Raw genomic sequence first — 13,583 nt, forward strand, 5'->3', positions numbered from 1 at the left:
TAAGGTAATTAAGATTAATACCAGAGTATGGTATTAATCGGGTTAAGAGTGGATTATTGTTGTCCATGTAAACGCACTGATTCTAAAAACTATTAAACATCCCATTCTTAAATTCATTTTATTAGTCTCAGATCATGTTGATCTGTTACTATAGAAACAACAACATATTAGAACAAGCGCATCAATATAAACCTGTCGTTCCCGTTACAGCCGGAGTTACCTGCCCTGTTATCCAGAAATAATCCACACCTTCTGACCAGGTGAGAGACTCTATTCAAACTAAAGATGACATTAATCACAGAGCTGTTTTACTGAAAGTAGTGAAGCATCCAGTGAGAGAAAATGCGTTTTTGATCACTGAATCACATGAAATCAGCTGAAATCCGTACTTACCCACATTTAAATAAAAATTAAAAAAACACCTGATACTCCAGAAACAGGCTGCGATTACAGCGAGTTCAGGACTTAACCCCACTCTCAGAACTCAGTCCTTTTCCCTTGGAATTATTTTTGCAGCTCAGTATACACCACTGTTCTGTTTATTCTGGATTGTGATTGGTCCGAAGGTGATTACATTTCTATAACAGCAGCTCTGACAGTAGTGCATCTGCACATCACAGGTTTATATTAATTGCTGTGTATTTTACTATGAAACACACACACACACAATTATATTTTATACATTTATTCATAAAGCAAAAACTTTTACCCAAAGCAACTTCCAACTGAAATGGAATAAATTCAGTGTACAGTACAGTCGCAGCTAAACACCAAAGCTCTTATAATATTAATAATAATAATAATCATCATCTTGTCCATGGCTCTGTTCATTCACATAACTTTTTATGTTGAGATACACACTCACAGTGCTACACTGAGAAGTCAGGGATGCTGTAATGAACTAAAACTGCAGTCATTAGCACACGGAGTGTTGGTGCTCATTACTCACTTCATATTTTAAATAATATCAGTCTGCTGCAGACACACACACAACTACAGGAGCGAGCCGAGTGGTGATGATGCCTTCAGGAGGGGACGGAGTGGTATCAGCAGCAGGTATCATCACTTCCTTACAGCTTCAGGGTTCCATCCTGATCTCGGGTTACTGTCTGTGTGGAGCTTCGCATGTTCTCCACCATGTGGGTTCCCCACGTTCTTCACAAGAACACACCAGTGTGTGGACTGGCTCTCCATCCAGGGTGTTTTCCTGCCTCACACCCAATTTTCCCAGGATAGACTCCAGTGTTGTGAATGATAGCAGCTATTCTTTCACACAGATGAAGCTTACTGGAGGATTTTGTGCGTTACACAAACGTGCGAGGAAATGTGTGCATCAGGAGTGTGTGTGTGTATGCCTGCATCAGGAGTGTGTGTGTGTATACGTGCATCAGGAGTGTGTGTGTGTGTGTGTGTGTGTAGAGCATATGTGTATTATTTCTTGATTATGCTTATCTTTAATATTTATAAATGTAATACACACACACAGCTGGAGTTTTCCTTCAATAGTGAGGTTGTGAATTCAGATTATCAGGAGGAGTGTTACTGCAGTACTAGGGATCAACATGAGTGTGGGGATTAGTCGAGTATGGGGCGGTGGGAGACACCGGGCCAGTCGTAGGTGTGGGGATTAGTCAAGTATGGGGCTGTGGGAGACACCGGGCCAGTTGTAGGTGTGGGGTTTAGTCGAGTATGGGGCTGTGGGAGACACCGGGCCAGTCATAGGTGTCGGGGAGGAAGGAGTCGTACTGCGTGTTCCACACGACTGATCTCACATACGCCTCCTTATCCACTGGCTCTGGGTACCGGAATGCCATGCCCTTACTGTACAAGTACTCCACCACCTACACATACACACGTACATAATTATACACTCTACCCCGGTATATACATCTCAATATGTGTACACACACACACACACAAACACACGTACACACACACACACAGCTCACCTTGACAGCCATCTGCACAGACACCTCTCTGATGTTGGACAGTGGAGGATAAAGCCGACCTTGACTCAGCTCCTCATCAGTCAGCTGATCTGCCAGGGTCTAACACACACACACACACACACACACACACACACACACACACACACACATACCACAGTATTATCTTTGCATGTAATTTTATAGGAAACAAAAAGATCATATCGGCTAATTGTTCTTCATTATCAGAAAGGTATTTTTGTCCATAAAATCTCACACACTCTGTATTTCTCACACTGTGGATATGAGCTGAAAGAGAGTGCAGCTGTAAAGAAGAAGAAGAAGAAGGAGAAGGAGAAGCTGATGGGGGCCAGGAAGAGAACAACAGAGCAAGAGGTGTTTATCATTAAAGAGGCAGGACACAGTGCATTGTCGTCACCATGGTTACGGCCCATGACCCCATCCTGAGTAGTGAGGAACACCCTTCCTTTTACTTTCTCGTTCCTCAAGCAGCAGTACAGGACTCACATCACACTTTAGGGACAGGACACTGGGGATACATCAACACTGTGGGTGGTGACCATAATGCCAGACCTCCAACAATGGGGTCACCTCAGCAACCATCATCTGAGCACCAAGTCCAACCCCTTTCAGTGAAACCCATCCTCCAGGAGCTCATCTGTTCTCTGTCTCTGTGTGTTATGTTCATGCTGCACCTCAATTCTATTCAGTTTTATTAATATCACACTTTTAACAATAAACACTGCCTCAAAGCAGCTTTACAGAAATACAGATGTGGAAGCCAGAGGTGACGGCGTTGAGAAGATACTCTACATGAGGGAGAAACCTTGAGAGGAACCCCCCTCTTCTGGGTGACACCAGACAGTGTGGTTATAAATCATTACAGTGTACAGGTGTACAGGAGTGAAGACACAGCACTGAGTGTTCAGCCTCCAGATCACAGGAAGAGGTGGAGTTACATTACAGGAAGTGTTCAACATCTGCAAATACACACAGTCACGTTTACCTTGGCAGCTTCAAGGAACACCGTATCACTGATGTGTCTGACTCCACTGAGGATCACAGCCAGAGCCACACCTGAACACACAAACACACACACACACACACACACACACACACACACACACACACACACAGTGATTAATAATTTCACCTCACCAGGTTTAAAGAGCAGCCACCACAGGGCACTGCTACTATAAACCGAGAATATAAGAGCGCGCGTGCACACACACACACACACACAGATACCTGGGAATATGTAAGCGTTGTTTCCCTGTCCTGGAATCAGTATTCTGCCGTCATCCAGAGTTACAGGACCAAACGGACTGCCACTGGCAAACAGACACCGACCCTAAAACACACACACACACACACACAAAATATGTACAAACATCCAAATGATTCTTTCTATATATGATGCATTACATTCAGTTTATTATTATAAACACAGGAGCAGCTGTGAATCAGGTGGTAGAGTGAGCTGACCACTAATCGTAGGGTTGGGGTTCGATTCCCCACATGACTCCACATGACTCCACATTTATTTCTCCTGATGGCAAGCTAGCACCTTGCATGGCAGCTCTGCTACCACTGATGTGTGAGTGTGTGTGTACCTGTGTCTCTGTGTGTGTACCTGCGTCTGTGTGTACCTGTGTCTGTGTGTACCTGTGTCTGTGTGTGTATACCTGTGTCTGTGTGTGTGTGTGTGTACCTGTGTGTACACCTGTGTGTGTGTGTGTGTGTGTGTGTGTGTGTGTGTACCTGTGTGAGGCCATAGGCGTCCTCTGCATTGCACTCAGCTTTAGCAGTCGGGTTGCTGAGAGCAAAGATGATTGGCCGCTCGTTTAACGAGCCCATTGCTCTGATGACGTCGGGAGTGAATAGACGCCCCGCCCCCGACACACCTAAACACACAGGAAAGGATCAAACAAACACACACACACACAATAAAATGAAGTGATTGGACAGCTCACTCTATATGAGATTATCACCAGAACTTGGGGGATGTGAGTGACAACATTCTCCTTTCTCTTCTCTCTCTCTCTCTCTCTCACACACACACACACAGACACACACACAAACACACACACCCACCGATGATAGCTGTGGGTTTGATGACATTAACAGCATCCAGAAAACTCTTTACATCTCCTGGACTCAGGTGAACAAACGCTTCCTGATTACTGTCTGTGGACTGAGATCTGCCCTACACACACACACACACACACACACACACACACACACATAGTCATGTATGTGGAACTAAATGCATTAATTTCTACTGCACACACACACTGTATCCAACACACTCACCTGGACGAGGAGGCCGTCTTTGTCAAACATCCATATCTTCTTGCGAGCGTCCGTGAGACTCACTCCCTCCTCCATCATTGCCATGACGATCAGGTTAGCGATGCCCAGAGCCGCCTGAAACACACACATTTACACACTGCTCATTCATGCTAATTCTAGCAGACTCTTAAAACAACAATCGACTATGCTAAGCTAGGCTAATTATTCAGGGTGTGTACCTCTCCAGCTCCCAGAAACAGAACAGTGTGCTCAGTGATTGGTTTCCCAACCTCACGCTGTGCTGCCAACAAACCCGCCAAAGCTACTGCTGCAGTGCCTACACACACACACACACACACACACACACACACACACAGAGGAACCAGACTGATATAGATAGATGTACACTATTGCTCCTCACAGGAACATTCGAGGAGGTGTGTGTGTGTGTGTGTGTGTGTGTGTGTGTACCCTGGATATCATCGTTGAAGGTGCAGTATCGGTGTCTGTACTTTTTCAGGAAGCGGAAGGCGTTGTGGTTGCCGAAGTCTTCGAACTGTATGAGTGTGTCCTGACCGTACTTATCCACCACCGCCTCCATGAACTCATCGATCAGGTCATCGTACCGCTGTGAGCGCTCACGCTGCTGGTACAGCCCCATGTAGAACGGGTCCTTTAGCAACTTCTACACACACACACACACACACACAGAAGCATAGAGTCAGTGTGTCAGAATCCTGTCAGAACAGTCAGGAGATTCAGAAGTCATACTGAACTACTGGTCAGTGGTTAAGGATCTGCAGTACTGATCAGAAGACTAACTCCTAACAAGCTGGGACATGTGAAGAGAAGAATCTCACTGTGCTGTAATGTATAGGTGACAAACAGAACCAATGCCAGATAACTATGAGAACCAATGCCAGTCTTCAACATCATCAGCCATACTCCTCACAGGTAAACTCTGTGTGTGTGTGTGTGTGTGTGTGTGTGTGTGTGTGTACTCACCTTGTTATCTGTTCCCACGTCGATACACACCGGCAGGCAACTTTCTGGTCTGATTCCAGCACAGGCCGTGTACAAACACAGCTTCCCTACAGGTATACCCATTCCATACACACCCAGATCACCCAGACCCAGAATCCTCTCACCGTCTGTCACCACCACGGCCTGCACACACACACACACACAGACACACACACAGACACACACACAGACACACACACAGACACACAGACACACACACAGACACACACACAGACACACACACAGACACACAGACACACACACACAGTGCTCCTTCAGTTAACCTTTTATATAATGAGAATATGTGACCTGTCCTGTGGTGAGGTAAAGAAGAAGAGAGTGGTTTCTGCAGGTCAGCAGGTTTTGGTGTTTAAATTGGAACTAAGTGTGTGTGTGTGCGTGTCTGTAAACCTTCACGTTACCTTCACATTAGTTTCTGGCCAGTTGTCCAGGATGGAACGGACGTGTCCCTGATCCATAATGGAAATAAACAGGCCCCTAGACACATACACACATTTAAATTAAACATAATTTACACACATATACAGAAGCACAACCCTAGAAGAAGGAGGTGAAAGTTGAGGTGAGTGAGTGTGTGTGTGTGTGTGTGTGTGTGTGTGTGAGTAACATACTTGGGCCTGCGGAAGATGTGTCCGTACTGCGTGCAGGCGAGTCCCACAGTGGGCGTGTACACGATAGGCATCAGGGCCTCAATGTCCTCCATTAACACTCGATAGAACAAACGCTCATTACGCTCCTGAATCCCCATCAGATAGATATACCTGCACACACACACACACTTCAGTATGATGACTTCACTGTAGAATATAATAAATTATTCTGTGGTAAACAAACATGAATAACCACGTTGCTATGGTGAGGTTGCTATGTATGTGAATACAACCACAAAGTCCAATATGCAAACAGCACTTCCTGTCTCTGCTTATCATCAGCTGATAACGACAGCAGTGCTGTCTCTCTCTCTCTCACACACACACACACACACACACACACACACACACTCACTCACAAACACACACACTCACACACACTCACTCACACTCACTCACACACACACACTCACTCACACTCACTCACACACACACACTCTCGCACACACACACACTCACGCACACACTCAGGCACTCACTCTCGCACACACACACTCTCGCACACACACACACACTCGCACACACTCACACACACATATGTACACACTCACTCACACACACCCTCTCGCACACACTCACATGCACACACTCACTCGCACACACTCACTCTCGCACACACTCACTCATGCACACACACATGCACACTCACACACACTCACTCACACACACACTCTCGCTCACACTCTCACTCTCGCACACACTCACTCACGCACACACTCACACACACTCACTCTCGCACACACTCACTCACACACACACGCACTCACATACACGCACTCACACATACACACACAGACTCTCGCACACACACACTCTCGCACACACTCACTAACGCACTCACTCTCGCACACATGCACACTCACACACACTCACTCTTGCAAACACACACACTCACTCTCACACACTCACACACTCTCGCACACACACTCACTCATACTCACACACTCACTCATACTCACTCATACACACACACTCACTCTCGCACACACACACTCACTCATACTCACACACTCATACTCACACACACTCACTCATACACACACACACACACACACTCACTCACACACACACACATGCACACACACTCACTCACACATTCACACACATTTCTTATGCATGTATTTTTATCTGTATATAAAGAAGTCTTTATTAATCACTTATACATTACAGCACAGTGAAATTTTTTTCTTCGTAGACCCCAGCATGTCAAGAGGTTGGGTCAGCCATGATACAGCGCCCCCTGGAGCAGAGAGGGTTAAGGGCCTTGCTCAAGGGTCTAACAGTGGCAGCCTGGTGGTGCTGGGCTTGGGCTTGAACCCTCGACCTTCTGATCAGTAACCCAGAGCCTTAACCACTGAGCACCACTGTGCTTTACAGCAAAACCGTGAGTGACGAGGCTGTGACGAATGTTATGAAGGCGTGACGAGGGTGTTATGAAGGTGTTACAAGAGAGTGACGAGTGTTATGAAGGTGTTACGAGGGAGTGACGAGTGTTATGAAGGTGTTACAAGAGAGTGACGAGTGTTATGAAGGTGTGACGAGTGTTATGAAGGTATGACGAGGGTGTTATGAAGGTGTTACAAGAGAGTGACGAGTGTTATGAAGGTGTGACGAGTGTTATGAAGGTATGACGAGGGTGTTATGAAGGTGTTACAAGAGAGTGACGAGTGTTATGAAGGTGTGACGAGTGTTATGAAGGTATGACGAGGGTGTTATGAAGGTGTTACAAGGGAGTGACGAGGGTGTGATGAAGGTGTGACAAGGGTGTTATGAAAGTGTTACAAGGGTGTTACAAAGTTCCTGTTACTAACCAGAAGTTGATGATTTTCTTCTAACAGCACATCCCCAAGTGTTTTATTGTTCTATTCCTCTAATTCCAGCAGGTTACCACCGGTTACAGTTTTGTACTATTTCTATTTAATGTTGTCATGTTACTTAGAAACCGTAAAGTAGTGTAAACTCCTCTGTCCTGAAGGTGTTACAGCTTTACATCTCCTTACAGAAAACTTCACCGTATCAATGATTTTTAATCCGTTTATGTGGAGCCTGTGAGTGAGCTGTTACTACAGAAACGAGTGCATTAATATAAACCTGCGATTTGCAGCTGCACTACGGTCAGTGAACAGAGAGGATTATGGGTAAGTGTGCAGTACTTCTGCAGGGGGTCAGACATCTTCCTCAGGTTCTTCTGAAAGCGCATGGCCTGCAGGTCCTGAGTCTCAATCTTCGGGGGCAGCAGACCATGGAGTCCCAGAACCTGTCTCTCCTTCAAGGTGAAGGCCATGCCCTGTAAACACACACAAACACACACACACACACCATGTTGTCTACACATTCTATGAATAAATGGACATATTTGGCAATATCCATTAATATTCTGCTACATTACACAACAGCTTACAGTTTATAGCCCATTGTCCTGTGTGTTTACTGTCCTGTGTGTTTACTGTCCCCTGTTTACTGTCCCGTGTGTTTACTGCCTGTGTATTTACTGTCCCATGTGTTAACTGTCCCGTGTGTTTATTGCCTGTGTGTTTACTGTCCCATGTGTTTACTGTCCTGTGTGTTTACTGTCCTGTGTGTTTACTGTCCCCTGTTTACTGTCCCGTGTGTTTACTGCCTGTGTATTTACTGTCCCATGTGTTAACTGTCCCGTGTGTTTATTGCCTGTGTGTTTACTGTCCCATGTGTTAACTGTCCCGTGTGTTTATTGCCTGTGTGTTTACTGTCCCGTGTGTTTATTGCCTGTGTGTTTACTGTCCCATGTGTTAACTGTCCCGTGTGTTTACTGTCCCGTGTGTTTACTGTCCCGTGTGTTTACTGCCTGTGTATTTACTGTCCCGTGTGTTTATTGCCTGTGTATTTACTGTCCCGTGTGTTTACTGCCCGTGTGTTTACTGTCCCGTGTGTTTACTGTCCCGTGTGTTTACTGTCCCGTGTGTTTATTGCCTGTGTATTTACTGCCCGTGTGTTTACTGTCCCGTGTGTTTACTGTCCCGTGTGTTAACTGTCCCGTGTGTTAACTGTCCCGTGTGTTTACTGTCCCGTGTGTTTACTGTCCCGTGTGTTAACTGTCCCGTGTGTTTATTGCCTGTGTGTTTACTGTCCCGTGTGTTAACTGTCCCGTGTGTTTAATGTCTTGTGTGTTTATTGTCCTGTGAGTTTATTGTCCCGTGAGTTTATTGTCCTGTGTGTTTATTGTCCTATGTATTTACTGTCCCCGTGTGTTTACAGTCCCGTGTGTTTACAGTCCCGTGTATTCATTGTTCTGCACTCGTCTCACACTGCTGTGTATTTGTACTTTATGTAGTCTGCGTACTGTTCCGTGTCGCACCCTGGTCCTGAAGAAACCTCATTTCATTCTAATATATACGAGCTACACAGAAGAATGAAAATAAAAACCCACTTGACTTGAAATAGAAATGAAGGAACTCTGTGATGTGAATTTATTAAGTAGAATTACATTTAGAATTATGTAGATTTGACATCACTGTGTTTCAGGAATCTGTTGTTCCTCCACATGAACCCTTTCTCACCACATGAGGTTCAACATTCAACATTGATCTACAACTGAATGTGTGTGTGTGACACACAGTGAACAATGGCTTCCTAAATGTAAATGTAAAGTTAGTTTGAGATTGGATTTTCAGTGTCTAAACTGGTCTGATTCTGCCACGTTGAGAATGTAATACAGATCTGTACATCTCTCATCCTCATGCTCCTAAATAAAAATAAAACACACAGACGATCCTGTTTGCATTCACGGTCATCAAGCTCTGAGGGTTCTTGGTGTTTTGGAGGAAATGATGAAATGGATTTAATCTTGTGGACGTGGTGCTGAACATGTGGAAACATGGATATCACAGCAGGGGTTGATGGGAAAATCCTAACGCTTCCCAGCCAGGCCGAGGACACGTCATTCCACACGGACTGTCTGCTTCGGTTCAGACTGACGTGACCGTGTGGGAGAGTGTGTTACTCACCACCACAAACGCCACTGACGAAGCGGTGTGTGTACACCTGTGTGAAGTGGCTGACAGGTGGTCACAGTTAAAGGCCTCGTCCTCTCGGGCACGTGCGAGCCTATCTCCACTGAAAACTGTGAAGTTCATGTACTGGAACCACAGCGTTGTCGTAGTTACAGCCATGTCTTTCACTCCTGAAACATCTGCGTGGATCTGATCAGCTTCTTCCTCTGTCTTCAACACAAAACTGCTGATCCTATTTTATTTCAAAGTTTGAGGAACTTCTCTTTTTCAGTCAGGAGACTCGTTCCCAAGCTGTGGTTATGGTGATGAGGTCACATGATTCCTGAGATTTTACTGTATAAACGTTTCTCTCTGAGATTGAACCCTTTAAACACTGCAGTCTGAACTCCTGACTCACTGCTCTAATGATTCCAGACTCAGACACCCCTCTCTTGCTCTGTGTGTGTGTGTGTGTGTGTGTGTGTGTATTACCTTGTTGGTGCGTGGGTTGAGCATCAGTGGTTTGCCCTTCTCTTTAGTGTGAGCGCAGCGACACACACTCACACACGGCCACACACTCACACGCAGTCTCGACAGCATGTTGACACACCTAACACACACCTGTAGGAGAAACACAAACACACTCTTTAACTCTCTGTACAATTTCTACTGTAAAAAAAGGTTTACCTTTTTAATGAACACACACACACACACAAACTGTGTCCACATTAATCTGGATAGATCTGAAAGCTGAATTTTAGTTTTAAAAAGCTCTCCATCTACACTGGCCTTTCCAGGCATTTTCCGAAAGCTGCTGGTCCAAACTGGAAAGTCTGAAAGTGTGTAAATCCCTGCACCGCACCCGTGTCCATAAATCCCTGCACCGCACGCGTGTACACGTGTAGAGAAGCCGTCTCAGCGTAGCCTTTAAGTCATCATAGCTGCTGTTACGCAATTACAAAGTGAGATTATTTTAAAAGTGAATGTAAAAGTGAAACTTTATATAAAAAATGCATTAAAGGAATACAAGTTCGATCTTGCAGTGTGATTTTATAATAAAGCAAAAATTCAGATCTAACAGATCTCCTAGCACAAACAGATCTACGGTTAAATCTGTGCATTCTTTAGTTTTTCATTTCAATGTGAAAATGAGGAAAAAACAGCTTTTATTTGTGTTTTATTTGTACTACAATATTTCTTTGAATGTTTTTGCCACTTCTAAATAAAATAAAAAGTAAGGCAACACACACACACACATTACACAAACGTTGTTCAGTGACAATAATCTCAAAACACATCCTACATTCAAGATTAGAAGTTATAATTATTATTAGTAGTAGTAGTATTATGGACACATCTTCATATCGGTTATATCGGGTATTGTGATAAAGGTATGGTGATATCCGTATCGTCCAAATCTCTCAGGTTTTTCTCAACTTCACAATTATTTTAAGATGGTAAACAGACAGGTAAACAAGTATTTATTTTATCAGTATTTCCCTCAGTGGTGTTTATTTTATCAGTATTTCCCTCAGTGGTGTTTATTTTATCAGTATTTCCCTCAGTGGTGTTTAATACATCTCTCAGAAACATGTTGAACACAGTTATAAAGTTATTATGAAGAGCTCGCGCTAACTGGGTTCAGTTCCAGACGTTAAAACTAAAGCTAAAGGCAGCTAACGGGATTAGCGTTTATTATCGATTACATTAATACCGGCATTAAACACTAAACAAACACGATTTACTACATTATTGAGGTAAAGTGTGTGTGTGTGTGTGTGTGTGTGTGTGTAACGGTCGAACGATTTTAAACTACAACGTCACTCCTGTTTTACCTTCACGCGCCTTGTCCGTGTCCTCTCTCTCTCTCTCTCTCTCACGCGCAGATTAATAAATTAATAATGAAAATTTAAAGCTGCATAATTATTTAAACATACACTCGGTACCAGAGCTTGAGCTCGAGCTGTCGGCTTTACAGCGCGTGAAACCAGAAGAGATTTGACTTCCAGTGAAGTCTCGGGTTGCGTTTGTGCGCATGCGCATTTCCCGCACTGCTATTACCACAGTGGATAAAAACATCAGCGCCTCCTAGCGGAATTAAACTCATATAATAATCACAGCGTAATCCCAAAATAATCCCCATCGTCAATGGATTAAAATCCTGTCCCGGTTCCTGTTTTATAACAAATAATCAGAATAAATCTTAATCTAAATCTGGAAACAAAGGAAAAGTGTAAGTGTAGACAGTGTGTGTATGATGTACAGAACCATTTATTTATTCTACTGTAAAACATTATGTAGATTTGTAGAGGGAATGGGGGTCATGTGGTGGTTAATGTCCATACCACAGAAATGCGTGTGCACCACAGTGACCTTGTTCTCAAGGCTGTGAAAAAGAAGGAAAATGTGTCTCTCTTTTGCTATTCCCATACTTTTAGGTCTTTTTTTTGTGGTTTTTGAGATGTATTTGAAGTGGAAATTTTGTTGAAAGCTGGCAGCCATGGTTTATGATTTGAGTTCTTCTGTGTTCCCCTCGGTGATGATGGGAAACACACCTGATGTATGGAACATGAGGTACATGTAAAACCATCAAAGCGAGAATGTGTGTTGTGTCGACTCACAACTGCATATGACAGGGTTACTCTGAAGATTCAGTAGATAGCAGCCTACAGTAAAAGTCAGGTGTGATAGATTCTCATCTTTATCTTGTTCGAGGCTGTCTCATCATTAACGTCATCCTGGAACACCAGAATCACAGCCACTAGCCAAAACTGGGGTCAGGAGAGAAATGACCTTAGAGCTTATCAAGTCTCACTTCAGCTGTGTAGGACTGTTAAGAATAGATCGAGCCAGGGCACATGACCTAACGGTGGTGTGTGCAGTGCTGAATAATATAGCCTCAGTTAGGAAGGAGAACGTTCCACCAGTGGATCCACAGCCCCTGAGTTAGAGCATCCTGTAACTGTGGACCAATCAGATTGAGACACAAATACACACTGTAAAGACGCACAAAGAAAGACTTTCTTTCTTTTCTATCGAGACACCTGCTGGTGGATATTTGTTTATGCAATGTGTATTTTGTGTGTGAATTACCCATAATGCTAGGGTTACTGTTAGAGTGAGCTCTTCTATCAGACACTAGGGTTTGGGACACTGCGCTTAAATCTGTCATAAAGTCACATGACCACAATGCCAGGTTGTAGGGAATTCTGGGTAAACTGCTTTACAGTCTGCTTTCTACTTTGGGTCCAACCTGGTGCTGAAACTCCAGGCATGTTTCCAAGGCAGTTTAGGAACTTTAGCAATGTTTCTATTGGAGGAAACCTTTCAAGGATTTGGGAAGATTTTCCATGTTTAAATTGAAAGAAACCTTTCCAGAACTCTAGCTGTGTTTTGATTGGAGGAACCATTTGGGGACTTTAAGAATGTCTTTAGCTGATTTTTGTTTAGAGGAACCCTTTGGAGAATGCTGGAAGTTTTTTTTTTGAGTGTTTCAAGTGGAGGAAGCCTTTCAGCATTAATGATTTTATATTTACATGCATGTCAAGTCAGAAACATGGTGTGTGTGTGTGTGTGTGTGTGTGTGTGTGTGTGTGTGTGTGTGTACAGTATGTCAAGACACGAACTCGGAATGTAAAGTTTAAAATTGGTTTAAAAAGTGGTGTTAATATTAACGTCATATT

At 44.0% G+C, this 13,583-nt stretch overlaps 2 protein-coding genes across 3 annotated transcripts in view; both read right to left on the reverse strand.

The window, feature by feature from the left end:
- Positions 1 to 669: 669 nt before the first annotated feature.
- me2 (malic enzyme 2, NAD(+)-dependent, mitochondrial) lies at positions 670 to 12,053 on the reverse strand. Of its 2 annotated transcripts, XM_053610411.1 has the most exons (15): positions 11,736 to 12,053; positions 10,393 to 10,521; positions 8,086 to 8,219; positions 5,894 to 6,043; positions 5,684 to 5,759; positions 5,244 to 5,405; positions 4,710 to 4,923; positions 4,478 to 4,575; positions 4,260 to 4,373; positions 4,041 to 4,152; positions 3,708 to 3,850; positions 3,195 to 3,297; positions 2,953 to 3,023; positions 1,950 to 2,048; positions 670 to 1,841 (listed from the first exon to the last, which is right to left on the reverse strand). In XM_053610411.1, exons 2-15 carry the CDS (start codon positions 10,498 to 10,500, stop codon positions 1,680 to 1,682), a joined length of 1,746 nt encoding a protein of 581 aa, XP_053466386.1. In that variant the 5' UTR covers positions 10,501 to 10,521; positions 11,736 to 12,053; the 3' UTR covers positions 670 to 1,679. The 2 variants fall into 2 exon arrangements, with proteins under 2 accessions (XP_053466386.1, XP_053466387.1); XM_053610412.1 differs by lacking the exons at positions 10,393 to 10,521; positions 11,736 to 12,053 and having other exon boundaries at positions 8,024 to 8,213.
- Positions 12,054 to 13,428: 1,375 nt separating this feature from the next.
- The window catches only part of areg (amphiregulin), a 12,117-nt gene continuing 11,962 nt past the window's right edge, over positions 13,429 to 13,583 (reverse strand). Inside the window, exon 6 of the mRNA XM_053610684.1 lies at positions 13,429 to 13,583. This exon is cut by the window's right edge and continues 1,071 nt beyond it. The gene's annotated coding sequence lies outside the window, so the exon portion shown is untranslated.

The sequence above is a fragment of the Ictalurus furcatus genome, chromosome 22 (assembly GCF_023375685.1).
Source record: "Ictalurus furcatus strain D&B chromosome 22, Billie_1.0, whole genome shotgun sequence".
Classification (NCBI taxonomy): Eukaryota; Metazoa; Chordata; class Actinopteri; order Siluriformes; family Ictaluridae; genus Ictalurus; species Ictalurus furcatus.